Source organism: Oncorhynchus keta, chromosome 13 (assembly GCF_023373465.1).
Source record: "Oncorhynchus keta strain PuntledgeMale-10-30-2019 chromosome 13, Oket_V2, whole genome shotgun sequence".
NCBI classification, from domain to species: Eukaryota; Metazoa; Chordata; class Actinopteri; order Salmoniformes; family Salmonidae; genus Oncorhynchus; species Oncorhynchus keta.
The window spans coordinates 44,214,107-44,241,815 of record NC_068433.1 but is presented as its reverse complement, the minus strand read 5'-3'; the positions used below and the strand labels follow the sequence as shown (position 1 = coordinate 44,241,815).

The 27,709-nt window shown below is 41.8% G+C and overlaps 3 protein-coding genes across 5 annotated transcripts; 1 reads left to right on the top strand and 2 right to left on the bottom strand.

The window, feature by feature from the left end:
* Positions 1-2,480: 2,480 nt before the first annotated feature.
* LOC118392388 (suppressor of cytokine signaling 2-like) lies at positions 2,481-11,516 on the bottom strand. 2 transcript variants are annotated; one of them, XM_035784342.2, is made up of 3 exons: positions 10,980-11,516; positions 9,562-9,824; positions 2,481-5,990 (listed from the first exon to the last, which is right to left on the bottom strand). In XM_035784342.2, the coding sequence occupies exons 2-3, from the start codon at positions 9,686-9,688 to the stop codon at positions 5,512-5,514; spliced, it is 606 nt and encodes a 201-aa protein (XP_035640235.1). In that variant the 5' UTR covers positions 9,689-9,824; positions 10,980-11,516; the 3' UTR covers positions 2,481-5,511. The 2 variants fall into 2 exon arrangements, with proteins under 2 accessions (XP_035640235.1, XP_035640234.1); XM_035784341.2 differs by having other exon boundaries at positions 11,381-11,514.
* A 2,082-nt stretch (positions 11,517-13,598) lies between these two features.
* LOC118392386 (condensin-2 complex subunit H2-like) lies at positions 13,599-24,175 on the top strand. 2 transcript variants are annotated; one of them, XM_035784339.2, is made up of 19 exons: positions 13,599-13,767; positions 14,018-14,138; positions 14,374-14,475; positions 15,082-15,143; positions 16,120-16,198; positions 16,342-16,410; positions 16,562-16,641; positions 16,806-16,972; positions 18,082-18,227; positions 21,293-21,394; positions 21,502-21,565; positions 21,690-21,791; positions 21,878-21,922; positions 22,015-22,085; positions 22,192-22,387; positions 22,602-22,645; positions 22,766-22,867; positions 23,024-23,173; positions 23,379-24,175. In XM_035784339.2, exons 2-19 carry the CDS (start codon positions 14,025-14,027, stop codon positions 23,544-23,546), a joined length of 1,863 nt encoding a protein of 620 aa, XP_035640232.1. In that variant the 5' UTR covers positions 13,599-13,767; positions 14,018-14,024; the 3' UTR covers positions 23,547-24,175. The 2 variants fall into 2 exon arrangements, with proteins under 2 accessions (XP_035640232.1, XP_035640231.1); XM_035784338.2 differs by having other exon boundaries at positions 22,596-22,645.
* Positions 23,948-26,092, bottom strand: LOC118392387 (protein SCO2 homolog, mitochondrial-like). Its single transcript, XM_035784340.2, has 2 exons — positions 26,004-26,092; positions 23,948-25,455 (listed from the first exon to the last, which is right to left on the bottom strand). The coding sequence occupies exon 2, from the start codon at positions 25,437-25,439 to the stop codon at positions 24,471-24,473; it is 969 nt and encodes a 322-aa protein (XP_035640233.1). The 5' UTR covers positions 25,440-25,455; positions 26,004-26,092; the 3' UTR covers positions 23,948-24,470.
* Between the last annotated feature and the right edge of the window lie 1,617 nt (positions 26,093-27,709).

Sequence of the window (27,709 nt, the reverse complement as noted above, 5' to 3'; positions counted from 1 at the left end):
ATTTCAAACAAATGTCCACATTTTTCTTCTACTTCTAAAAAAACAAAATTGCTGCTGGATCTATTAGGAAATAGTAACTACAAGTATTTGTTGCTTTTATGGCTGCCTGTTCAATTCTAATCTTTAGCCCAATTATGGGCAAAAGATCTGATCTGATTGGTCAAATACCAGTTATTGGGCAAAAGATCAGAATTGGGTTGCCTGTGTAAATAAACAGCTTTAGACTGATTTATTTGTCAACAATAAAACAAAACAGTTTTCATTCTTATTAAACTAATAACACTGTAAGTTGTGCTTGAGAGGTATAAGGTGAGGGAGCCGAAGCCTTGAGTATAAATCCCTGATGGGATCCCATGTGACACCAGTTAATGAAATAAACCCATGTTGACAGGCAGGCCTCTGTGTCATCATTGTCATGTTAATCTGACCTGCCATTTTCAATTACAGTTGCATCTGAAACCTCATGTCCCATCCGCGTGGCAATGTGCTGTGTCAGTGCAACTCTCAGAACAGTGTCCAGTCTAAAACCTATACGGCTGCAGAGCCAAGCCAACATAATTACATGAGAATGCGAACAGAGACGAAGGAACATCTCTGCATCTCTGGTGCTTACGGTTGTTCATAATACTACAATAATGGAGATGAACTGCACAATTAATATAAAACTTTCAAATGTGTCTAGTTGCACCCAGTTCTGCATTACTGAACCATGTCCCGATACAAGATCGGCTCTGACTCTCATGTCCCAACTGATCTGTTGAGGCTGTTACCAGGCTTCATATTTGCATGGTAGATTTGGATATGAATGACAAGAACAAGGATGCTGCATTTGCCTTTCAAATATCCCAGTAATAATAACGGATACCAGAACAGGTTGGACTGGTGATTGATAACAGAAAGCGACTGTAAGACAGTAACACGTTTACAGTGGGGGGGGGCTGGTGACCCGGTGAGAGCTTTGCATCCAACTACACTAAGGCATAAGCTCTAGTAGCTTCCCTACAGCTCAGCAGGGGAAACCCTGACCCTAACCCATGGTCGATATGACAATTGACAGCCTTGATCCTTCTTCCATGTCTTCTTCCTATTCAACCGGTCATCAACGGTCTTACCTTTTGAGTCCTGATTGATATAGTAGCTCTTCCTCTTCAGCCATTACAACAAGGGTTTGTTGAAGTCTGCAGTTGTCTCGGATTTTGAAAGGAGGAAGCAATGTGGAGTGAAATTGACCATTTCTGTGAAACAGACCTGTTTTATAACCTGTTCCTTTGTCATGTAAGGAAGTGTTATGCTTCTAAGTGATCTATTATAAAATTAGTTGACAGATGTGCTTTGCAGGTGACTTGAGGAATATAACATGAAGAGACAAAGCACACACATTATTAAGATGCAATTGGTTAGCAATCAGCTATGAATGCAACACATATGTACATATTCCAAAGCTGCCTCTCCAATAGCAATACTTGGCCATTAACAAGGTTTGTTCTTGGACCCGGTGGATTTCTCAGAAAACGCTTTCTGTTACATTATCTGCACACAAAATCAGACCATATTGAGTGTTCAGGTGGTGTTACCAAATAGGTAGGTTTTCCAACCTGCTAAATTTAAACCTTTCTCCTCACTTACTGGGGGTAATGGTGTTTGGACTGAGGAAGGTGAGAACCTGCAGGTACAGCAGAACACATCCCTACACTACCAAGCCTTTCCATCATGCGACCGCTACAGAATGAACGGTCCCTATAGAAAGTGTAAGCATGGGCACTGGGATTTAAGTCTCATTCTGCTCCACAAGCAGAATACAATCTAATACCCAGCCTGATCTCATCAAACCAGCGCTAGCTAGGATGGCCCAGAGATACACAGGCTGCAGTCGCTGTGCCCCAAACATAGTGTGTTTTCTCAGTGGGTAAGCCACTGTACTGTGAGCAAGGATGGATCCAACAAACACTACATAAAACTGAACAATGCTGCAGGTGGAATTTGAACACATAGCCTACTGAGGCACTCAGTTCTTTGATTCATAGGAAATTGCTTCAAGTCAGTCTACTCCAATCTGCACCTTTGAACAGTGTTCTGCATCTGCTGCTAACAAGGGGCATATTATACAGGACAACATTACAGAAGACTCATTTACAGAACTATATTCTGCAGGACATTATTGATTCTCTGCATCAAATTGTCTGCCCTGGCCTAGTCTAAACATCCCATCCTGCTTTAGAAGCTGCAGGAATGCAGCCAACTAACCCAGAGAGACCAGAGCTGTGTGTGTGCTGGCATTGTTGCTCGCCAAGCCAGGTCTCAGTAGCAGGAATTGATTGTTTTAGTGGCCGGTGGGTGGGTTCTATTATGTTTAATTTCAAACAAAAACAATATTGACTGGTGCCTCATCCCTGTGCCCCCTCGACATCGACCTAACCTCTTGCCCAGAGCCGACAGCTAAACGCAAACTGAAAACCGTCACACAGAGATAGGAACGAGTCTTCGATTCCATTCTTTTGTTTTATTTTTCTGATTTCCTCACCGAGAAAACACTAGACACTTGTATTTAAGCACCATATGAAAACAGTAAATGTCATAATCATGTATCAAGAGTGAATTCTGGAATATTCTGCAAGAATTGTTCACACTGAACCTTATGTACTGAAAGTGGAGAATGAGTCAAACAATACACATGATCACCATGACACCCCTGCATCACATTCATTATTGCCTCCCAAATTGCTGAATAGAGGCTATGATAAAGCATGCTTTCAGGTTTTATTTGTGTAACTTTTATTTTTCTAGGAAATACAGTAGCACAATCAATAAATACTTAAAATATTGATTAAAATAAGATTCACGTCGATCCAATGAAAACCCCTGGCCGAACATCTAATATGCTCTTGGAAATGTAATTCCTTCTTTTAGTAGTAGCTAGATGTTAGATACAGCCTGTCTGTCTGTCTAACCAAGGTCTAGTTCTGAGGTGTGAGCAGCAACTTGCTCAAGGGCATTTTCTATCGAAAGAAAATGCAGTGATGAAGTATTGAGGTGTCGCACAAAAGTAATGCGTAGTGGGAGGATCATCCAGGATTAAGAAGTTCAGAAAATCTATTACTTTTAACCTCTTAGCAGGAGGCAGAGTGAGACAGTGTGAGAGAAACCAACGCAAGTTTTGAAGCCAGTATATTTCTTGTGCTTTAAAAAAAAAATCAGAAGAATGAAAATAAATAATAATCCTCCCTTCTACTACTACTACGTGAAAAATTCTTATATCTAAATCTGAAATGTCAGACTACAAATTGCAAGTTAGATCACCCTGGCCCTATAAAAACACCAAAACACTTTCAAGTTTTCAACGCCGATACCGATTATTGGAGGATCATAAAAGCCGATGCCGATTATTGGAGGACCAAAAAGGCCGATACCGATGTAAATCGGCCTATTTTATTTTTTATGTATTTGTAATAATGACAATTACAACAATACTGAATGAACACACTTATTTTAACTTAATATAATACATCAGTAAAATCAATTTAGCCTCAAGTAAATAATGAAACATGTTCAATTTGGTTTAAATATTGCAAAAACTAAGTGTTGTAGAAGAAAGTAAAAGTGCAATATGTGCTATGTAAGAAAGCTAACGTTTCAGTTCCTTGCTCAGAACATATGAAAGGTGGTGGTTCCTTTTAACATGAGTCTTCAATATTCCCAGGTAAGAAGTTTTAGGTTGTAGTTATAGGAATTATAGGACTATTTCCCTCTATACCATTTGTATTTCATTAACCTTTGACTATTAGGTGTTCTTATAGGCACTTTAGTATTGCCAGTGTAACAGTATAGTTTCCGTCCCTCTCCTCGCTCCTCCCTGGGCTCGAACCAGCAACACAACAGCCACCCTCGAAGCAGCGTTACCCATGCAGAGCAAGGGGAACAACTACGAGAAGGCTCAGTGCGAGTGACGTTTGAAACGCTATTAGCGCGCGCTAACTAGCCAGCCATTTCACTTCGGTTACACCAGCCTCATCTCGAGAGTTGATAGGCTTGAAGTCATAAACAGCGCAATGCTTGACGCACAATGACGCACAACGAAGAGCTGCTGGCAAAACGCACGAAAGTGCGGTTTGAATGAACGCGCCTGCTTCTGCCTACCACCGCTCGGTCAGATACTTGTATGCTCAGTCAGATTATATGCAACGCAGGACACGCTAGATAATATCTAGTAATATCAACCATGTGTAGTTAACTAGTGATTATGATTGATTGTTTTTTATAAGATAAGTTTAATGCTAGCTACCAACTTACCTTGGCTTATTGCATTTGCGTAACAGGCAGTCTCCTTGTGGAGTGCAACGAGAGAGAGGCAGGTCGTTATTGCGTTGGACTAGTTAACCGTAAGGTTGCAAGATTGGATCCCCCGAGCTGCAAGGTGAAAATCTGTCGTTCTGCCCCTGAACGAGGCAGTTAACACACCGTTCCTAGGCCATCATTGGAAATAAGAATGTATTCTTAACTGACTTGCCTAGTTAAATAAAAAGTTATTAAAATTATTATTTTTTAAATAGTAATTTAAAAAAAATAATTATTCGGCAAATCGGCACCCAAAAACACCGATTTCCGATTGTTCTGAAAACTTGAAATCGGCCCCATTTAAATCGGCCATTCCAATTAAAAATCGGTTGACCTCTACTTTCAAGTGACAATTAAGTAAGTCTGAGGTTGAAAAATAAGTTGAAAACTTGACAATTAAAAAAAAAAAATTAAAAAAAATTGTTGTAGTTCGCTACACAGCAAAAAAAAGTAATTAACTGAAAAGACTACCAATATTTGAATTTAGTTCAACTACCTCCAAGCTACTGAAAAAAGGTAGTTAAATGACTAGTTGCACTACATGTAGTTCACGACACACCAGCACTGCCCCTTCTTATGATTACAGTACAAAAAAAAGAAAATATAGAATATGAACAAACTCAAACATAAATCAGAACAAAAAGTGGACACCGTGTCAGATACTCATTTCTCAGACATGAGGCAGAGAGTGTAAAGCAACAACAAAGAGCTTGAAATGAGAAGCAAAAAAAAAGTTGAGTGCCAACTGCCATCCCTCCTGGGTCTCGTTCAGAAGGTTCCGAAACCCTGTTTACCTGAGCTGGTCTGCAGGAAGGGTATACCACTTCGGCTTGAAAACATTTGCACCCGTTTCAGAGATTATGTACATGACCCAGGTCTGAAATCAACCCTTAGCTCCAACTCCTAAGCCCTTTTTGATGAACAACTGTAGCACTAAATGAACTGGAAGGGTGTAGTAATATGGGAGAAATTCAACCTAGCTTCCTGAGGATTAGATGACTGACTTGGCTCTATAAGCATATTGCTCAACAGCAATCCTTCCAGAAGTACGGGGGCCGTCAAGCCGTGTCTAGTGGTTGGGGCTAAAGACTGACTTCGGACTGGGTGATAGTCTGACTGCCACTGCATGGCAGGTGCACTGCTCTCTATCCCAAACCACATCTGGGATTTACGGTCCTGCTATACATTGTAGCTGTAGTCCGTCAGGTAGTTCTTTAGCCTGTTGGGTAAAGGCAGCTCCTGCACCTGCCTGGTGGCGTTGTTGATGGCAATCCGGGACAGGTGCTGTAGAGAGGGCGTGGCAGTGTACACAGGCTTAGTCAGTAGCAGCTGAACCGTGCCGTTGGGTGGGGCCAGGGACTGCGACACTCCTGACGACGCACCTTTACTGGTAGTCCTGGACAGCTGCACGTAGTGTTCCACCAGGTGCACCACACTGTCAAACTGCTTGAGCTTGGGCTTGATCAGCACCACTGAGTCTAGTTTAAACTTCCCCTCCTTGTACTCGATGCGCAAGTTAGTTGGGCCGGCGGAGGTCATGGCAGAGATGGTGAACAGGTAGTCCCTCTGGGAGCTGTCTCGCACCAGGAAGGTGCCCTCTGATGCATCCTGGAGAATCTCTTTGGCTTCGTTGGCAGTCAGGCTGCCCCAGTACCAGCCTGTTAGGAGAGAGAAACACATATACGCATTAGCACAAGGAGACAGAACACACAACATTGGGTTATTCAAAGAAAACAAGATCGCTTTATGAGAAAAGACGGTAATCCAAATCAAAATCTCATGCACGAACGCACAGTCAGAAATTATGAACATGAACCATGTACATAAACCTGAATTTAAGCCTTAACCCTAAAAAAAAAGCCCTTTATACTGTCCACAGGAATTTTAAAACAAATTCCACTTGGTCTTAGAGAGTGGGTTAATAACATTCTCACTATTTTTTGTGCTTTTTCAGTGAAATGAATGAGAAGAATCTCTGCAGTTAATGTACACCCCCCACTGACCCCCTCAACCCAAAAACTAAGTTTGACTGGATTTGTGGAGGTTAGACATTTTCCAGTACTTTTGTACACTTTCTAGCCAGTAGTTCTGAAAGTAGCACTCACAAGCTGGTAGCCTTTTACTGCAGGTTTCCCCAACTGGCAGCCCACAGGTGGTTTTATTTGGTCCCCCAAGTCAGTACTTAATTAAAAAAAAATATAAAAAAAATGTAAAAAATTATATATATATATATAAATATTTTTTTATTTAAAAAATAAATATATATAGATCTCCCTCTCACACTGCATTCGGAAAGTATTCAGACCCAGTCCCTTTTCCCACATTCTGCTAAGTTACATCCTTATTTACATAAGTATTCAGACCCTTGGCTACAAGACTCAAAATTGAGCTCAGATGCATCCTGATTCCATTGATCATCCTTGATTGGACATGATTTGGAAAGGCACCACCTGTCTATATAAAAGGTCCCCAGTTCACAGTGCATGTCAGAGCAAAAACCAAGCCATGAGGTAAAAGGAATTGTCCGTAGAGCTCCGAAACAGGATTGTGTTGAGGCACAGATCTGGGGAAGGGTACCAAAATATACCTGCAGCATTGAAGGTTCCCAAGAACAGTGGCCTCAATCATTCTTAAATTGAGTTAGTTTGGAACCACCAAACCTCTTCTTAGAGCTGGCCACCCAACCAAACTGAACAATCGGGGGAGAAGGGCCTTGGTCAGGGAGGTTACCAATAACCTGATGGTCACATTGACAGAGCTCTATAGTTCCTGTGGATATGGGAGAACCTTCCAGAAGGACAATCCTCTCTGCAGCACTATACCAATCAGGCCTTTATGGTGGAGTGGCCAGACGGAAGCCACGCCTTGGGAAAAGGCACGACAGCCTGCTTGTAGTTTGCCAAAAAGCACTTAAAGGACTCTCAGACCATGAGAAACAAGATTCTCCGGTCTGATGAAACCAAGATTGAACTCTTTGACCTGAATGCCAAGAGTCACATCTGGAAGAAACCTGGCACCATCCCTACAGTGAAGCATGGTGATGGCAGCACAAGGCTGTGGGGATGTTTCTGAGCAGCAGGGACTGGGAGACTAGTCAGGAGAGGAAAAGATTAACGTTCGCAAAGTACAGAGAGATCCTTGATGAAAACCTGCTCCAGAGCGCTCAGGACCTCAGACTAGGGCGACGGTTCACCTTCAACAGGACAACAACCCTAAGCACACAACCATGACAACACAGGAGTGGCTTCGGGACAAGTCTCTGAATGTCCTTGAGCGACCCATTAGGAGTCCGAATTTGAATCCGATCGAACATCTCTGGAGAGAGCTGAGAATAGCGGTGCTGCGTTGCTCCCCATCCAACCTGACAGAGCTTGAGAGGATATGCAGAGAATAATGGGAGAAACTCCCCAAATACAGGTGTGCCAAGCTTGTAGCGTCATACAAGAAGACTTGAGGCTGTAATCGCTGCCAAAGGTGCTTTAAAAGTACTGCATAAAGGGTCTGATTACTTATGCAAATGTAATGGCTACGCCCCTGCCCATTCATGTGAAATCGATAGATTTGGGCCAAATGAATGTAGCTCAATTGATTGATTTCCTTAACTGTAACTCAGCAAAATCTTTGAAAATCGTTGCATTTATATTTTTGGTTCAGTGTGTATATATAAATAATATTTTAAATTGAATTTGTGTTGGACATAAAAGACCAAAAACGTGAAATCAGCAAGTGATTTATTCCCACGTATAATAATGAAACAAATGTAAGCAAGGTTTGAAATGATTATGTTTTAGTCAAATATCTGTTTGGGCTTCTTGAGGTCAATTTGCAGTAAACTAATATGTAATTGTGTTCCGGCCCCCCGACCATCCGCTCAAGAAAAGAAAACAAATTACATCGGCTTGCAGCTGAATCTAGTTGATGATCCCTGCTTTAGTGTGTGTACTTTACTGTATTTATACTTGAGATATCGCTTTTCAACAGTAAAAGTTGGCACAGCTTCCCCACGTAGTTGAGAGTTATGAGCTTTGCTTAGAAACAATGTGCTTTTCTGGGAAATTAGAAGGGGAAAAAAATGTAACTTCATTTTCATCATCTCCAACACCAGCCCAACATCAACATGTGAAAATTACACATCTATGTTTTGTAGTAAATAAAGATAACTGTTTCCAATTACATCAACCAGTTAAGTAAGCAATGCCTACTAATAATTGGTGATGTCATTCATTAGAAACACCTTTCTCCCATCTTCATTTTTACATATGTTGATGTTGCTAGAGAGGATGAATAAGAAGTTACATTTTTAATTTCCCTTTAATTATAATTACATGCCTCTTAAAATATATTAAAGAGGCGTGATCTTTGAATAGCCCACAAATGTTTACCTAATAAAATGACCACCTCCATTTTAAGATCACAACATTGGACAAGCTCTCCATGATCCCACCTTTCCACAGCATTCCAATAATGGCAATCCTATACATACATTCACTCTAACAGCATTTGAAGTGAAACATACATTTCATTAGAACTGTAAATTAACACAGGTTTTGTGAAAAATGTACATCAATGCCAAACATGTGATTGAAGGCACATTGTATAAATTCATAGACATGTTCTGAACATGTTTTCATTTGAATGCGTCTAATTGTAAAAAAAAAGTTTAAAAAAAGTCTTCCAACAAACTCACAATAACCTAGAACAAAACGTACTTATAACATTCTGCGACTTAAAAACAGTAACTCATGCACGAATTACTACGAAATTCAAGAGAACAAACCCGTTACTGTTCAGGATAAATATGGGTGAAATGCATTCATTGAACGATGAAATACCAAGTGTGCTTTGTTTAGTTGTCATTTTCAACCATGCATAATGAGTACAGAAAGTGCGTACTGCATGACCGCATGCATATCGCGCTAAATAGGGGCACGAGCATGTAGATAAGGTTACTTTCAAACTAGTTTGCTTTACAATCACTCGTTTTTTTCAGGGCCATAGAGATACATGGTCTTGTTTGGAGTTTTTATTGCAAACAAATATTTAGAAAGTTAGGCTATATCGTTTATTTGTAATTCAGAAATGCTTTGACATTCTAAGTCATGCTCGTATGTATATAACAGTATTGGTAAAACTACTAGAACGCTGAAAATAGGAACATTTAGTAATCATGTCGAAATGTGTGTGTGTGTAGAGGAAATCTAAAACTAGAAAATGAGGACATGCACTGACCTGTATTTTTAAGGTCTTTCATGGCTTGACCGATGCGAGTCTCATCGGAGTCTACAACTCGCGACTCGGTATCCGTTCTTCTCTCATTTTCGATGGTCTCGGTGGATTCGGGTGAGTGGCAGGTCATTGGGGAATAACCCGAAATTGTCCAAAAGACATCCGACAAAATGCAAAAATATTCCCCAAAAGACAGGCAGTTGTACCACAGTCGCAAAACCAGTTTCTTCTGCAGGTTTCTTCTCGAATTTGATAAATTAATCGTCCTGTAAATTAATAAATAAAAACACACGTAAATGAATTAAGTTTAACCACGGGCATTCGTGCTAGATACCAGCTAACGTTACATTGTGACATATCTGTTATGTGCTTGACTCCAGCCACCCGAGTCATAGACTGTTCGCTCTGCTGCCGCACCGCAAACTGTAGCGATGCACCATCCATCAGGACCCCGAAGAGCCCCCCCCCCAAGCCACAAGCCTTATAAATAGTTAACCGGACTATCTGCATTGAACCACCTTTGCACTAACTTCCGACAAAATCACAAAATCTGCTGCTAACTGTTGCCTAGTCATTTTACCCCTACCCTTAAGTACACATCTACCTCAATTACCTCGTAATTACCCCTGCACACCAACTCGGTACTGGTACCGCTGTAACATGGAAATATAGCCGTGTGACAACCCCAACACTATAAAGACGTGTAGTCATTTAATTTCTCGCCGATATGAAATATTTTTCCAAAATCGTATCGCAAGTATTAATGTTCAGCACGAGCGTCGGGGTTCTAACTCCCCATGCCAGAAGATATTTCAATAGGCGCTAAAGGTAGTTGATGTATATGAATGTGGTTACCTTTGCGCAAACTTTAAAAAACAACATGGCAAGTAAGGGGGCACGAAACAAGGTAAACACTGAAAAGCCTAATTAATTCGCTTGATAAATCTTCAATAAATTAAAAAAAAATCACTTAAATGCTCGAGGTATTACAATTGATGAGTGGAGATTAAAGATTATGAAACGTTTTTTTTTTATGTCTGCATTCAACAATAAATAAACAACAGATTAAGGCACGATCTGCGAAATCGACTACTTCTCGGAAATTGCAATGGCAGTTTAAACTCACTATATGCAGGGCGGGGGATACTGAAAACATAAATCACCATCAGCCCTGTTCGGTGTTTGCAACTTGTCTATTGTAGCTGTTTGATTATTTTGTGTAGGCTACATTAAAGCCTACATTGAGGTCGTGTAAACGTTTTTAAATAACCACTGTTCCAAAGCCAATAAAGCACGTGCCATCGACTATCGGGTATGTTCACAACACATTTCTAACATTACAGTTTAGCTATCTAATGCTGACTAGCTAGTTTACAAAGTAAATATACTATGAACAGATAGTTATATGAATGAAATATCACCTATTTGCGAGTGGATCCTGCACCAAACGACTCAACCGATGACCATTCAAATACACACTTCTCCCTAAAGAAGAAGGGGACTAAAATGAATAAATAAACAAAGCACAAAACCGCTCGTTAGCTACACACTTCCAGGGAACGGCTAGCCAGTGTAACCATGTCGATCACATTGAAAGATGACAGATTACATAGCTAGAGTTCTCCATGTCGTATTATGTATCTTCTGACGGGATAATCAATCAGTTGTCATTTTGGCGAGGTGGCAAACAAACTAAGAATATTTTTCCAACCCGGGGTGCAAAACAGGCGATGACAACGTCTCGCGACCGAGGCAAGTCGACTCCGCACGACTCGCTTGCTGCTGGTAATGTTAAGATTTAAAATATCATGCAGAAAGTCACCAAACCACGCTTGTCTTGTTTTTGGTACAGATCCCAAAGACAGTCTTTTCCGCGACGTTGAATCCCCTTCCTTCGGTATGTGTTTTGAATAACCAAATCCCCATTAAACCCACAGCTATACACAAAAGACCGATTTCCAAGAACTTTCCAGGAATCGCGTCACGTGGTGTAGAGCGCAACCATTTTTAAGGTAGTGCCAAGCCAGCTGCACCTCATATGTTTGCGTGCTCATAATGTATATGCGTGTGCGTGATAGAGAATGGAAGAAACAGAGCGATTTTTTAAAACGAAATTCCAAGAAAATACTTTCGACGAAACCTGCATTTTCATGGAAACCATGAAGTGTCTAGATCCCTGAGCGCTGCTAAACCCTAACCGGCCTGCTGCTATAGAATACAATAAACACACAAATCCCATTTTATTAAATGCGATTGTGCCCGTAGAATTAGTCTAACTCACTTTTTAATTAACCACCTTATTTGTTTGACTTTGAATATACTGAGTCTTTGTTGGGGACTCACACGTGCTGTTATGTAGGCCTAAAATATAATAATGATGGTCATTAAAGATCTAGGGTCCAAGTCAAAACGGGCGCGCTTGTCCGCTGGGGCTACGGCCCCAGAGAGAGATGGTTGGGGTGCGGACGCAGCGGGAAAGAAGAGCTGGCCCAGGGCCTCAAATCACTTTACACAACAAACAGCATGCTATTTGACAAATGTATGACTTTACTTAACAATTAGACCTGGATCATTGATAGACTTTGGCAAATTAGTCTACTGCTGGGTTCATCTGCAAGGGTCAAATATGCAATAGGCCTAGGGAAGCCACAGAGTGTCAAGGGTCAAGCCTGAAAGGAGAATTTCACCCACATAGACTGTCATGAAGGCCCTGAAGAGCTTCACTATATGTGTGTCGGAAAAGGTATTATGGTTATTTGGGCAATGTTTGAGAATAATAGGCTAGTCTAGACTATCACTATCACATGGGGGTATGCTGGCAGTCCCTATAGCAAGTAGTTGAAAAAGGTTATGAGTGGTATTATCCACTCTCTGTGCTATGTACAGAAGTACGGGTTCAAACACTATTTTTCTGCCTGACACAGAATTCAAAGCAATTCAACATCGGGTTTCCAGGCAAGGGTTAACAGTGTTGGGGAGTAGCAAAGCAACTCAACATCGGGTTTCCAGGCAAGGGTTAACAGTGTTGGGGAGTGGCGATTAGCGAACTACATGTAGACGAGTAATTTCACTACATTTTGCAGTCGCTTGGTGCTATTGAACTAAGTTCAAATCGTAGTATTTTTTCAGTAGTTAATTAGCCTACTTTGTTTGCCGTGTTGCGGTGTAGCTAACTTATGGAACTACACAATACTTTTTTTTGCAAAAATAAAACATGAGTGAAGAAGCAAGAATTGTCTTACTTTTTTGGCATCAAACCTGCCAAATTCTCACTTGAAACCTGTTTTGCAATAGGCTAAATTACACATTCTGTGAACAGCTGACTCTGAATGATCTGTTCTTGTAAATTTGTAGTCTATGACATTGCATGTTTAGAAAACATCATTTTTCATGAAGTAGTTTGAATGTAGTGACTTTCGTTAACTTCTTGTAGTGTGAAGTAGGCCTAATTGGTAGCTTGGTAAACTATATATTTCAGAATAGTTTCCCCACCACTGGTTAAAAACTAAACCACATTAAATGCGTTTGATGTATGGCTTATAGGGCATGTAAACTAGAGGCAAAGTCAAATAACATTGTGCGAATTAGGCCTATATGCAATAAAAGTAGAAAATGTGTTCAGCAACTGGAAAAGTTTAGCATAAAACGAAATGTTGCATTGCTGATATTGGTTGATGTTTTGGTATTTCGATAAAACATCAGAAGTGGTTAATATAACACACAGATGCTCATTTGATTTCTAAATGATAACTAAGGCTGCGTTTACACAGGCAGCCAAAATTCTGATATAAACATTGTTCAAATTATTGACAAGATACTTGATCTGATTAGGAATAATATCAGATTGGAGCTGTCTGTGTAAATGCAGCCTAACCTGGCCACAAGCATCGAACATCATCACACTTATTCAAGGATGCCTTGTAAATATAAATTCCAAGTGCTCCATCTTTCGGTGAGATGGGTACAGGTTGTTTTTTAGTGGTACACCCGCCAGTAGATGGCAGCTAAGCGCATAAGCCCTGGCTCTGTTGACGTCAGAGCGGAAACAGTCGGCGAATAAGAACATCTCGCGCGAATATAACATAAAATAATAAAATGGTGGACGCGCGGTTCTTTTGAAAGTGTTCCAAAGTTTATCATATCATATTAAATATTTGGCTCACCTTCGTATTTTGTGAATCAACGCATACGGTGATTGGAAATCATTTGGTGAGTGTAATAGTATTTCATGAAGGTCTGTATTAAAAAATGTTGGTAGCAGGCTAGCTAGCTAACGTTACAGGAATGGTGTAACAATACGTCAGTACTACTAGTAGGTCAGTACGTTAGCGACTATATTAACCAAATATACTTTTCTGTGAAATTAAACGTTCGCTAGCTAGATAGCTACTGAATAAAGTTATCTTTTCTAAAAATCACACAAATTCGAATCTGACATGATTTTATCTTTAATTTTAAGGGGAGCCATGGTCATGGACACAGTGGAGACTCGATTCGCCCATTTGTTGCAGCCTATCCGGGAGCTCACGAAAAACTGGGACATTGATGTGGCCTCGGAGTTGGCAGATTATCTAGAGGAGGTGGGAATGAGCCCGTGACATGCATTATGGGGAAAATCATGTCAACAAAATAGACTTAAAGTACTGTATTAAAAACATTGTTGTGTGTCAACACACACAGCCTTGTATTAATCAATGGAGTCACCAACCGGGTTGAAAATCACACAGACCAAGGCTGGAGTAGACTGTTAAGAAAGCTTGTCCTCTCACAAGTTCATATACACTTACCACTCATATTGTCTCTCTGTTCTGGCAGTTGGATGAGATGTGCATCTCGTTCGATGGGGGCAAAACCACTCTGAACTTTGCAGAGGCAGCGCTGCTCATCCAAGGCTCAGCCTGCATTTACAGCAAGAAGGTGAGAAGGGGGGTTGTGGTAGCAGGTGTGGCCAACTGCACTGCCTCTGACCAACATTATTTAGAGGCCCTCGAAACGGGGCGGAGAGAATTTTAGTTTTAAAATGAGTTTCCTGCATTTTGTCAAGGGGCTCACTGGCTGAGAGAGATTACATTCAGTTTGAAGCTAATTTCCTTAAATTCTTCTACACATTTTGCCATGGGGCTGAGAGAAATTGCCGTTTTAAAGCTAATTTCCTACAATTCTACAAAAGTTTCCATGGCTTAATCCATGTTCTTATGCTATCTATCTGAGTGAGTCAAACATTATAACAAAATCAATGCCTTGACTGTCTAGTTTTTATTTTGGTGATTGTTAGTTCTCAAGAATCTTATTTTAAAAAATATATAGGTCCATTATCATTTCTACACACTTTATATCTAGCTTAAGTGTTTTAAGTTTACACTGAAAAAATTTCAATGCCTCAAATGATTTTCAAAACAAAATCATATCATTCTTTTATCATGGTTTTTTGGTGGTGGCAACGATTTAGCAGCCCACTGCCGCTAAATGAATGTAGGGGAAACATTTTATTAAAATGTGTTATTTTGTTATTGTTTGATTCAGGTGGAGCATTTGTACAACCTGGTGTACCAAACTCTGGACTACATCAATGACAGAAACAAGAAGTAAGTGCAGTACCTTCAGAAAGTATTCACACCCCTTGACTTTTTCCACATTTTGTTGTTTTACAGCCGAATTTCAAATGGATCAAATTGAGATTTTGTGTCACTGGCCTACACACAATACTCCGTAATGTCAAAGTGCAATTGTGTTCTTAGGAATTTATTACAAATTAATAAGAAATGAAAAGCTGAAATGTCTTGAGTCAATAAGTATTCAACCCATTTGTTATGGCAAGCCTAAGTAAGTTACTGAGTAAAAATGTGCGTAACATGATTTTTTTAATGACTACCTCATCTCTGTACCACAAACATACAATTATCTGTAATGTCCCTCAGTCGAGCAGTGAATTTCAAACACAGAAAGACAGTGAAAAGAAGGAAGCCTGTACAAAATCTAAATATTCCAAAACATGGAATATCCTGTTTGCAATAAGGCACTAAAGTATAACTGCAAAACAAAAAGTCAAATAAATGAACTTTATGTCCTGAAAATAAAGCTTTGGCCTAGTTATAGTAGACTTAAATTGGCTTGAAAATCTATGGCAAGACCTGAAAATGACTCAGTGATTACAGCTGTGAGTCTTTCTGGGTAAGTATCTAAGAGCTTTGCACACGTGGATTGTACAATATTTTCACATTATACTTTTTTGACAAAGATTATTCTAACATGTATTGACTCCGGGGTGTGAATATTTACATAAATTAGTATTTCTGTATTTAATTTGTCTAAAATGTCTAAAAACATGTTTTCACTTTGTCATTGTGTGTAGATGGGTGGGGGGGATGGGACAATTTAATACATTTTGAAGCACAACACAGTGGAATAAGTCAAGGGGTATGAATACTTCCGCAAGGCACTGTCCCTGCCTCGCTCCCTGTGAACACACACAGCACCACTCAAACCGCCAGTCTTCATGGTGCTCTGCTTCTTCACCGCCTTTCCCATTGAGTTTAAGGGATTTGTACCTGTCATTTCCAGGAAAGATAAACAAGCATTGACTTCTGGCGAGGATGGAACGGATGGGGCCTCATCCAACAATGCTAATGATGACGACAGGGTAAGAGTGTGGAGCTGGGTGGGGGGGTGACAGTTGGGCTAGGAGACATTGACCAAAGAGAGCCATAGGGGGTTTGTAGCAGGCTTTAGTTCCTGCCCAACACTGTTATTACCTGATTTTACTGATGTTTGTTGTTCCCCCAGTTTGACTCCTTAGACCAGGATACAACAGATGTCTCCCTGCAGTCAGAGATGAAGAATGATGCCAACACGGTGAGTGTCCACCTCTGGAAACATTTAACCCTTTATAAATGCCCCTCCGAAACACCAATCAATATATTGTACATTCTAATCAGACTAACTGATTTGTGTGTGTGTGTATCCATGATTCTCTGTGTAAATGATTGTCCTGTGTGTTCCTTAGAATGTGGACGTGGCCCCTCTTCCCCCCGAGTCTCTGATTCCTCCCGAGGCATTTGAGAAACAGAAGCTGCTTCTCGTCAGGTGGGTGCCAAGTCCACGGCCTAAACCGCCCTCAACATGATGAACTCTTCTGTAGAATAACTATGGAATATTGTCAGCCTTGCAATATGTAGATGCCTTACTTTTTGGTGGGACAAATTTCTGTAGAGGGCTGTCATATCAATGTTTGTGTGTGTGCCCTGCAGTCTGAAAGGAGAGGTGCTGGGCAGCTGTAAGGACTTTAAGATGAACACGTTCACTCCGGACTCCCTGGGTATCATCCGCCTCTTCTTGGCCTCCTCTCAGTCCCACTTCCTCAGGGATGCCCTGTCTGACGCACCCCTGGTCCCCGTCACCCTGTTCGGGCACCAAGGTAGAGAGGCATTTAGAGATCGATACGGTATATCGACAGTTGTACATTACTGTGTCTAGCTCTATACACTGTACACAAGCGTTTTGGCTTGACTTTATCTCAGCATTCAACACCATAGTACCCTCCAAGCTCATCATCAAGCTCGAGGCCCTGGGTCTGAACACCATCCTGTGTAACTGGGTCCTGGACCCAGAGTTCCTCTATTTTTTTTTTTTTTACCCATCTTAATCTTTTGATTTTATTGGCATATGGCTTTTTCTGTGCAACTCTGCCTAGAAGTCCAGCATCCTGCAGTCGCCTCTTCACTGTTGACATTGAGACTGCTGTTTTGTGGTTACTATTTAATGAAGCTGCGGGTACTATTTCATTTGACCCTGTAATCGAACCCACAAATGCTGATGCTCCAGATACTCAACTTGTCTAAAGAAGGCCAGTTTCATTGCATCTTTAATCAGGACAACCGTTTTCAGCTGTGCTAACATAATTGCAAAAGGGTTTTCTAATGATCAATTAGCCTTTTAAAATTATCAACTTGGATTAGCTAACACAATGTGCCATTGGAACACAGGAGTGATGGTTGCTGATAATGGGCCTCCGTACACCTATGTTGATATTCCATAAAAAATCTGCCGTTCCCAGCTACAATAGTCCTTTACAAAAAAAGTGCTTTTCTTTCATAAACAAGGACATTTTTAAGTGACCCCAAACCTTTGAACGGTGTGTGTATGTATTTTCTTAATCCATTCCTTACTTAGATTTATGTGCATTTTGGTAATATATTGTGAAACTGTTAGATACTACTACACTGTCGGAGCTTGAAGCACAAGCATTTCACTACACCCGCAATAACATCTGCTAAACATGTGTATGTGAACAATAAAATTTGATTTGAGAAAACACCCCAAAGATTTGATTTCTCTGTGAGTGGGTTGGGAGCGTTTGATGTGTTTTGCCTCCAACAGAGCACTAAATAAAGGTTCAATAAAATGCATTTTAAAAAATCCCATACCATGTTGCCAGGACCAGCTCAAAAGGAATATACGGTTCTTTTATGTGTATTTCTAAGCTAAGGCCGGGTGCTGACATCCTTATTGTTGTTGTGTGTCCAGCTGAAGCAGAGTTTGCAGCAGGGGATGCCGTGGCGGGCGTTACCGGGGACGATGGTGGTGATGCCGGTGCGGACAACTTTCTGCCCCTGGAGGACAACGGGATGGAGATGGACCATGGACCTGAGGAACATATTGACAGACACCAGGTGGGAATGTAGACCTCTCTCTCCCTCTCTCTTACACACACGCACATACTCATGCTCATGTAAACTCAGCAAAAAAAGAAACGTCCTCTCACTGTCAACTGCGTTTATTTTCAAGAAATTCAACAACTGAGACATAAACTGTACACGTTCCACAGACATGTGACTAACAGAAATGTAATGTGTCCCTGAACAAACGGGTGGGGATCAAAATCAAAAGTAACATTATCTGGTGTCGCCACCAGCTGCATTTAGTACTGCAGTGCATCTCCTCATGGACTGCACCAGATTTGCCAGTTCTTCCACCAAGGCACCTGCAAGTTCCTGGATATTTCTGGGGGGACTGGCCCTAGCCCTCACCCTCCGATCCAACAGGTCCCAGACGTGCTCAATGGGATTGAGATCCGGGCTCTTCGCTGGCCATAGCACAACACTGACATTCCTGTCTTGTAGGAAATCACGCACAGAACGAGCAGTATGGCTAGTGGCATTGGCATACTGGAGGGTCATGTCAGACTGAGCCTGCAGGAAGGGTACCACATGAGGGAGGAGGATGTCTTCCCTGTAACGCACAGCGTTGAGATTTCCTGCAATGATGACAAGCCCCAGACCATGACTGACCCGCCACCTCCAAATCGATCCCGCTCCAGAGTACAGGCCGCGATGTGACGCTCATTCCTTCAACGATAAACGCGAATCCGACCATTACCCCTGGTGAGACAACCGAGACACGTCAGTGACGAGCGCTTTGTGCCCATAGGCGACGTTGTTGCCGGTGATGTCTGGTGAGGATCTGCCTTACAACAGGCCTACAAGTCCTCAGTCCAGCCTCTCACTGCCTATTGCGGACAGTCTGAGCACTGATGGAGGGATTGTGCATTCCTGGTGTAACTCGGACAGTTGTTGTTGCCATCCTGTACCTGTCCCGCAGGTGTGATGTTCGGATGTACCAATCCTGTGCAGGTGTTGTTACACGTGGTCTGCCACTGCGAGGACGATCAGCTGTCCGTCCTGTCTCTGTAGCGCTGTCTTAGGCTTCTCACAGTACGGACATTGCAATTTATTGCCCTGGCCACATCTGCAGTCCTCGTGCCTCCTTGCAGCATGCCTAAGGCACATTCACGCAGATGAGCAGGGACCCTGGGCATCTTTGTTTTGGTGTTTTTCAGAGTAAGTAGAAAGGCCTCTTCAGTGTCCTACGTTTTCATAACTGTGACCTTAATTGCCTACCGTCTGTAAGCTGTTAGTGTCTTAACGGCCGTTCCACAGGTGCATGTTCATTAATTGTTTATGATTCATTGAACACTCATGGGAAACAGTGTTTAAACCCTTTACAATGAAGATCTATGAAGTTATTTGGATTTTTATGAATTATCTTTGAAAGACAGTGTCCTGGAAAAGGGGCATTTCTTTTTTTGCTGAGTTTATATAGATATACACTGTCTCCAGAAAGTATTCACACCCATTGACTTTTTCCACATTTTGTTGTCACAGCCTGAATTTAAAACACACAATACCCCATAATGTCAAAGTGGAAGAATGTTTTTTTGAAATGTTAACAAATTTATAAATAATGAAAAACTAAAATGTCTTGAGTCAATAGGTTTTCAACCCCTTTGTTATGACAAGCCTAAATAAGATCAGGAGTAGAAATCTTCTTGTCAAGTCACATAATAAGTTGCATGGACTCAGTCTGTGAGTTTGTTTTTAACATGATTTTGGATTGACTACCTCATCTCTGTACCCCACAATTAACTACAAGATCCCTCAGTCGAGCAGTGAATTTCAAACGCAGAAAGACTGTGAAAAGAAGAGAGATTCAACCACAAAGACCAGGGAGGTTTTCCACTGCCTTGCAAAGAAGGGCACCCATTGGTAGATGGGTTAAAAAGCAGACATTGAATATCCCTTTGGGCATGGTGAAGTTATTAATTACACTTTGGATGGTGTATCAATACACCCAGTCACTACAAAGATACAGGTGTTCTTCCTATCTCAGTTACTGGAGAGGAAGGAAACCGCTCAGGGATTTCACCATGAGGCTAATGGGGACTTTAAAGCAGTTTAGAGTTTAATGGCTGTGATAGGAGAACACTGAGGATGGATCAACAACATTGTAGTTACTCCACAATACTAACCTAATTGACAAAGTGAAAAGAAGGAAGCCTATAGGGGATAAATATTCCAAATAATGCATCCTGTTTGCAATAAGGCACTAAAGTAATACTGAAAAGAATGTGGCAAAGCAAGTCACTTTTTGTCCTTAATACAAAGTGTTATGTTTGAGGCAATCTAATACAACACATTACTCTCCATTTTTTGAATAATAGTGGTGGCTGCATCATGTTATGGGTATGCTTGTAATCGTTAAGGACTGGGGTGTTTTTGAGGATAAAAAATAAATGGAGGATAACCTGGTTGTTTGCTTTGGACAAAAAATTGGGATATGAATTGTCCTGCTGAAAGATGAATCTAAAACAAGGCCAAATCTACACTGGAGTTGCTTACCAAAAAGACACGGAGTGGGTGAATTACATGTTTTACTTAAATCTGCTTGATGATCTGAGGCAAGAGTTGAAAATGGCTGTTTAGCAATGATCAACAACCAATTTGACAGAGCTTGAAGAATTTAGAAAATAATTATTGGCAAATATTGTACAATCCAGGTGTGCAAAGCTCTTAAATACTTACCCAGAAAGAAGTACATTTATAATTGCTGCCAAAGGAGATTCTAACATGTACTCAAGAGTGTGAATACTTATGTAAATTAGATATTTTCAATACATTTGAAAAAAGGAAGCATGTTTTCACTTTGTCGTTATGGGGAATTTAATAGATTTTGAATTCAGGCCGAAACGCAACAGAATGTGGAATAAAATGTGGAATAAGTCGAGGGGTCTGAATACTTTCCAAAGGCACTGTGCATGCATGCATACATACATACGTACAGAGGAACCGTTGGTATCGCACACACCTAGTTCCATTACAGCTAGTAACCCCTTTATCGTAGCCCTTTTTATGGCAACCACGTGGTGTTTATTGGTGTGTTCTAACTTGCTCTCTCCCAGGCCCCCAGTGAAAGGAGGATGTTGAGGGAGAGGGAAGGAGTCCAGCAGCTCTCTGAGGAGGAGCAGAAGAAACAGAGGATGGAGGAGGAGAGGGCTCAGGTGGTACGGTTACCTGTCACAACCACCGACACATTTAGAGACGGAAAAGAACCTTTCTAGTATGCACGTTGTTTTTTTTTGTCTTTGATGTGAGGATTGTTGTGATGCAGGCAAACATGTGGAGGTTACATGACCTTTATGATACAATCGGCGAGGACAAGCCTCTGAAAACAGGTGAGAACATTTTCCTATCGATGACATGCAGTCCAACTGACTCTTACTCACTGAGAGGGTATCGCAGTATGTTTTCGGTGAGGGGGGCCTGTCTGTGTGTTAAATGTGTGTTCTTTCGCCATAGGAAAATGTTATAAGGTTCCTCCGGGTCTTGATGATTCTGGGAAGCGGAAAAGGAAAGGCCCCGCTGCGCTGCAAGACTTCTGGACCTGGTACACTGGTACCTGTAAGTTGTGCGTAAACGCGTGTTGGTGTGTCTGAAGACTGTGAATAGGATGGAATATACCTGACAAATGCCGCTTCTTGTTGCAGATGACCCCCCTGAACCCAGGCTAAAGAATGGACCTACCTATACGGGTAAGGGTGGATCTCACCTCCTCTATCCCCTCATTTAGCTTTCTTTTGGACCCTCTATTTGGCGCTTACAGCAAATGGTGTTTCTGTTACAGACTTGAACTACATCTATATGAGTAAAATGAAAGACAAGCTGAAGACCCGGAAAAGGATTCTTAGAAACACGGTACGTGTTTGTACTTCTATGGGTCATGCTGCAAAGAGCATTTGTTGCTGTTTTTACTGTTGAGTGTATGAGTATGTACTGAACATACAGCCTTGTGCCCTTACAGGGTGTGTTTGTGTCTGACGAGGAGCTGAGAAGGACGTACCTGCAGCTGGACGAGAGAGTAGAGAGGGAGGAGGAGTTAGAGGGCCTCAGACACCACGACCCCCTAGGCCTGCACGATGACCTCTCTGACAACGAACATGACCCTTTGACTGATGAAGCCCCGGCTGACTTCCTGAATGGACAGGCTTTCATACCTGGTAGACACTGTCCTGTCTGTCAGGTCTCCACTGTGTGACTGTAGAGTTAGACTAATGTATTAGTGTCACTCCACAATTATGTTTTACTTGACAATACAAAACACAGATAAAAATAAATAAAACACATTGTTGAGACCACTCAAAGTTTTAAGACACTAGGCAATCCTAGGCAAAGATGGTATGTTTACAATGTTTCTGTTGCTGCCAGGGGTAGACATGGACGGGCTGAGTTACGAAGACCTGGTGAAGAAGAGTGTGGTACGTATACACAGGCCGGTCTCAATAGCCAGTTTTTCTGGGTCATGTTCCAGCAAGAAATACTACAGGGTTCTGTGTAGTTCGTCACTGATGTCCCACCCCACTTCCTTCATATTTCAGGAGCAGTTCTTGGCGAACTCCCAGGGTTATGCCCAGGAGACGGCGCTGTCGAAAAGAGTGAAGGAATGGGAGGACAAAATACGACCGGAGCTCACCTATCAGGTAAGACTCAATAACATATTTTCTAGACATTTTGCTGTAGATCAAGTATCTATTCTAATAAAAAATATATAATTGTTCAGACGGTTGATTTCTAGTTTGATGTCATGTGATCTGTTGGTTAAACTTCCAGACACTCCTGTCCCCATGTCTATGCAGGAGGAGCGTGCTACCTTTGACATCCATGACTATGGGGACAGGATCGTAGCCGCGTTGTGCAGTGTGGGCCAGAGGAGGACTTTCGCCTCTGTAGTCCACGGCATGGACAACTTCGAGGCCTGCAAGTACATGCTGGCTTCCCTACAACTGGTGTGTGTGTGATTTTAATACATCACAATCTAATCGAGCGTAATGAGCCACTGTCTGGAGTTCAGTCTTGACACTGAACACTTGATATTTAGAGATGCTTGATTTTATTGTATGACAAATTAGTTGAATAGCTCCTAGTTCAAGGTGTATGTCTACAGTAACTCCATTACTCTACCATCAGCTTATCATTCTCTCTCCTCTTCAGGCCAATGATTACACAGTGGAGGTGGACAGGAGTGAGGGTCTCGAGGAAAGCATCGACAGCATGGGACTCACTCTGCTCAGCAAACACCGGGCCAACCAACGATTCAAGAAAGCCCCCGCATCAACCTCCGACCCAAATCACCCAGACCCATTCATCTCCTCAACCTGATCCAGTGGGTGTGTGAGCTCTTGCCTCCTACAGACTCAGTGGGGACTAGAGGCCCATTACTCTGAAACGTGGTACACACTCCTGTGTGTGTGGCGCCACTTGTGCCTACCAGATCACTAGTACTAACCTGCTCTATCAACAGGACCTGGCTGCACCCATTAACTCGCTCATGTACTTGCTCTTATTTAATTTCATTCTCCTCTATTGTTTTGATCTTTTGTGTCTGTGTATTCCTCTGGTTATGTCAGAGAAAGAAGCTATTTTTTCCCCCTTTTTTTCCATTCACCTGCATTTACACAATATATTTACCAGATGTCGCACTTGGTATGTTGTGGTGTGTTGACTGACACACATCTAAAAAGATCACCCTTTTCACAATTCTTGCCTTTGGTATCCATGACAATTGTATACGTAGCTTTTTATTTGCATGTTTGTCCAGGTGGTGTAGAACTCGTACATTTTCTATATAAAACGAGAGGACTTTTTAAGAACTTGATAATTTTTCTACTTTCATTGAAGAGAATAACCTAAATTGGGAAATTATGTTTCATTGGTTTGTAAGGAATTTTTTTTTTTACTATGGCCAAAAATATGTATAAAATAAAACATGAGCATGTGGATTTTACTAAGATTATGTGAAGACACTTTCAATATTGCAACACCTACTAGTGTCTGTATACTAGTGATTGTCGTGCCCTTGACAAAAGACGAGTATAAAGACAATTTCATATCCATATCATTATTGTTGGACAAAAACAACTTATTGCACACACAGAATCAGCATAGCCTTGAAGTGTCCATATTGTTGTGGTTCAGTCGGGTCTGGGAATAATTTAACACGGGGCCTAATTTCTGATGGAGATTATCTGGACTGGGTTCAGTTTAAGTGTGACATACCATGGGTCTTTGATAGTCTTGGTGTGGTTACCGCCATTCACTCAGTTTGACGTAGCTCTTCATATGGTTCCTGACGCTCTCAGCAATCTGCACGTCGTCCTTCATCCTGTTGTAATAGTCCAGGAACAGCCCATCTGGGTTGACCAGGTAGATGAGGATGGTGTGGTCCACTATATAGTCCCCGTCCTCATCCTTAGGTCCAGGGCTGGCGTACACCCTGTAGTCCTTCCCCGCCACCTTCACCTCATCTGGGGTACCCGTCAGGCCGATCAGCCGGGGGTGGAAGTCCTTCACGTACCTCTCCAGGGCCGCCACGTTGTCTCGTTCTGGGTCGACCGTCACAAACAGCGGTTGGACCGCGGGGAGAGACTGGTCCTTGTCCAGGGCGCTGACCACAGCAGATACCTTATCCAGCTCTTCGGGGCAGATGTCAGGGCAGTGGGTGAAGCCAAAGTAGAGGAGCACCCAGCTACCCAGGAAGTCTCTCTTGGTCCTGCGGTGCCCCCTGTGGTCGAGGAGGCTGAAGTCTCCCTGGCCCAGGGCCACCTTTTTCAACTGCTCTATACGCTGCATTCTGTGATTTTGCCGCTTCTCGTTTCGCACGTACCACCAGGTGCCAAGCAGACCCCCGCCGAACAGCAGGGTGACTACCAGACGCGTTCGCAACCTGATCTTGGCTGTGGAGGTGTTGGGTCCCTGGGAGAGGGTGACCCTCTGGGTGAAAAGGGGGAGGGAGAGAAGGCCACAGGAACTCCTCAGTGTCTGCTGCGGGTGTGTAAAAGGCCCATACAGGCCTGTCCTATGTTTAGGGGTATGGTGTCCACAGAGTGGTGCCTGTGAGGAGAGCCACACCCTCTGGGGGTGGTGTGTGGAGCCAGAAGTCTGTTGGACTGCTGAAGACCTCACGGTGCATCTCAGGAGTCTCCCAAACGTCGCATGGAGGTCACCCCCTATGAAGCCTACAAGTCCCAGCATCCTTCTCTCCAGACACAGCATACTTCCCACAGAAAACCTTGAGGGGTTGAGAATAAAGGGTTGTCACTAGTCACCGCAGCCACAAAGTCATAAACTCTTGTCTATTTCTACAATTTATCGTCTTGAAATGTGAGTGTTAAACCTAACCACATTTTTAATGCATTTTTTAAGATGGAGCCAATTTGGACTTTGTGGCCGTGGTAACTAGGGGAAACCAGAAAAGTGAGAATGTAAGCAAGCTGTGTTCCAAAGGCACAGTCTAATAACACCACAGGATGTAGCTTTGTAATTGTCCTGACCCTGTCAAACCATACCACAATCATCAGCAACACAGCACTACCACAAAGACATTACAGGTTTAGAAACTGTGACGAGTAGGCGACTCAAGCTAAACTGCACCATTCTTATAACCAGCTTGAGTAGCTAGCTATCTGGCTATGCCTACAAGCTACCTGATTTAGATGCAGACGTTTTTATGAGCATTGACTGAGCTCTTTAAATTAGTCATGCTTTCATACAACATGCAGGTTATCTTATAATATCCCACTATGATGGCAAAATGGATAACATAGCTAGGCTAGCTACCTCAACTTCCTGGCTGGTCGACCTTTACATGCACCCACTGCTCGTGTGATGCTGCTGTTACATGACCACCTTCTTTTCAGATTTGTATATTCGATAATACCAATATGTAATAAATAACAAAACAAATACCACTATTATGAACAAGGCAACAATTGTTAAATGTGTTTGACAATTGTGTTGTTACAAAAGAGTTAGAACAATTGTCTTTTACATGTTGAAGTCACATCGGCAGATTCGTGTATATCTCTGTTTGTGTCCCAGACTTTCCAATAGGTGGTGCTGTTGTCTCTCCTACATGCTGCGGAGTTCACCAGTGTTCAAATTTATATGAATTCCTTCAGTTTAGCTTCTTTCTTTTACGTGTAGGTAATTTGTTGGTGCTGGATATCAAATGATTTCGTCAGACATTTCTGCATGGTTAGATACTTCCATGGTTCAAGAGAGCATGGGTAAAGGGAACAGATAAAAGCCAAAAAAATAGAGATAAAAAATCAAACATAGGCTCTAAAAAGGTAGGATCCATTATATTTATCTTGCAACCTGCTCCCTCTCTCCAATCTTACTCCATTATTGATCTGATAATGAAGGCCTACACAGCAATTTGGGTTTGGGGTAAATCCACCCCAATCAATGAAAGACAGAATGTTTATTTTCTTTTTACCCGGCCACAGATTATAGACTTGATCTCTATGCACTGGTGTAGCTTGTGATTTTGATAGGGAAATCATTGATTCACTTCAGCCACTTCCAGTGTTTTTCCATTCTAATAGTAATGGTGTGTTTTTATACCACAGTGTGAATGTTTGTGCGTGCGTGTACCAGTGAATGAGTCATATTATATATACTGTCCATAATGTCTATACACACCATCATATACATATACTGTATATTTGAATTTCCGGACTCCGACATTGCTCGTTCGAATATTTACATATTTCTTAACCTCTTGGGGTTTTGTTTTGTGTTGTTAGGTATTACTGCACTGTTGGAGAACGGAACACAATCATTTCGTTTCACCCGCGATAACATCTGCAAAATACATGTGTATGCGACCAACAACATTTGATTATTATAGAGTTACTCTCACCCCCCGCACTGACCTCTGGCCCATATATATTTTCTCTCTCTCACACTCTCTCGGAATCAACAACGCATGAGAAAACTTTGCGTTTTGTTTAGTTTGTTTGTCAATTAGGGTGTGCAGGGTGAACGCGGGGTCTATCGTACTGTCATTTGGTGAAAAGCTTTGCTCAGTACATTGTTTTCACTGAGGAAATGTGCAGGTCTGCCTTTAATGATAACGCAGAGGATTTTCCCAAGGCTGCTGTTGACACATATCCCACGGTAGTTATCTCTCTCACTCCATCTCATCAGTTGTCATAATCCGTTCCTCTCTCTCTCTCTCTTCATCTTCTTCACTGGAGTTGTAAAATATGACTCAGGCTGTTTTTCATCTATTTCTTTTCCTCTGTCTCTTTCTCATGAGATATGTTTGCCTTTCAAATTGAAACAAATTTGGATATTATTTTACCGATGTAGTAGTGCATAATACAATGTAGGCCTTATAGTAAGAGGCATTGTTTTGTTCTACTGTAATAAGTGCAAATGTAAATGATCCCCAAGCAGTACCCAGGCTATAATAACTAGATACGTTTGATGTAAATTGTGTCTGAGTCTGCTGATGAATAAAAACTAGTGTGGTAGGG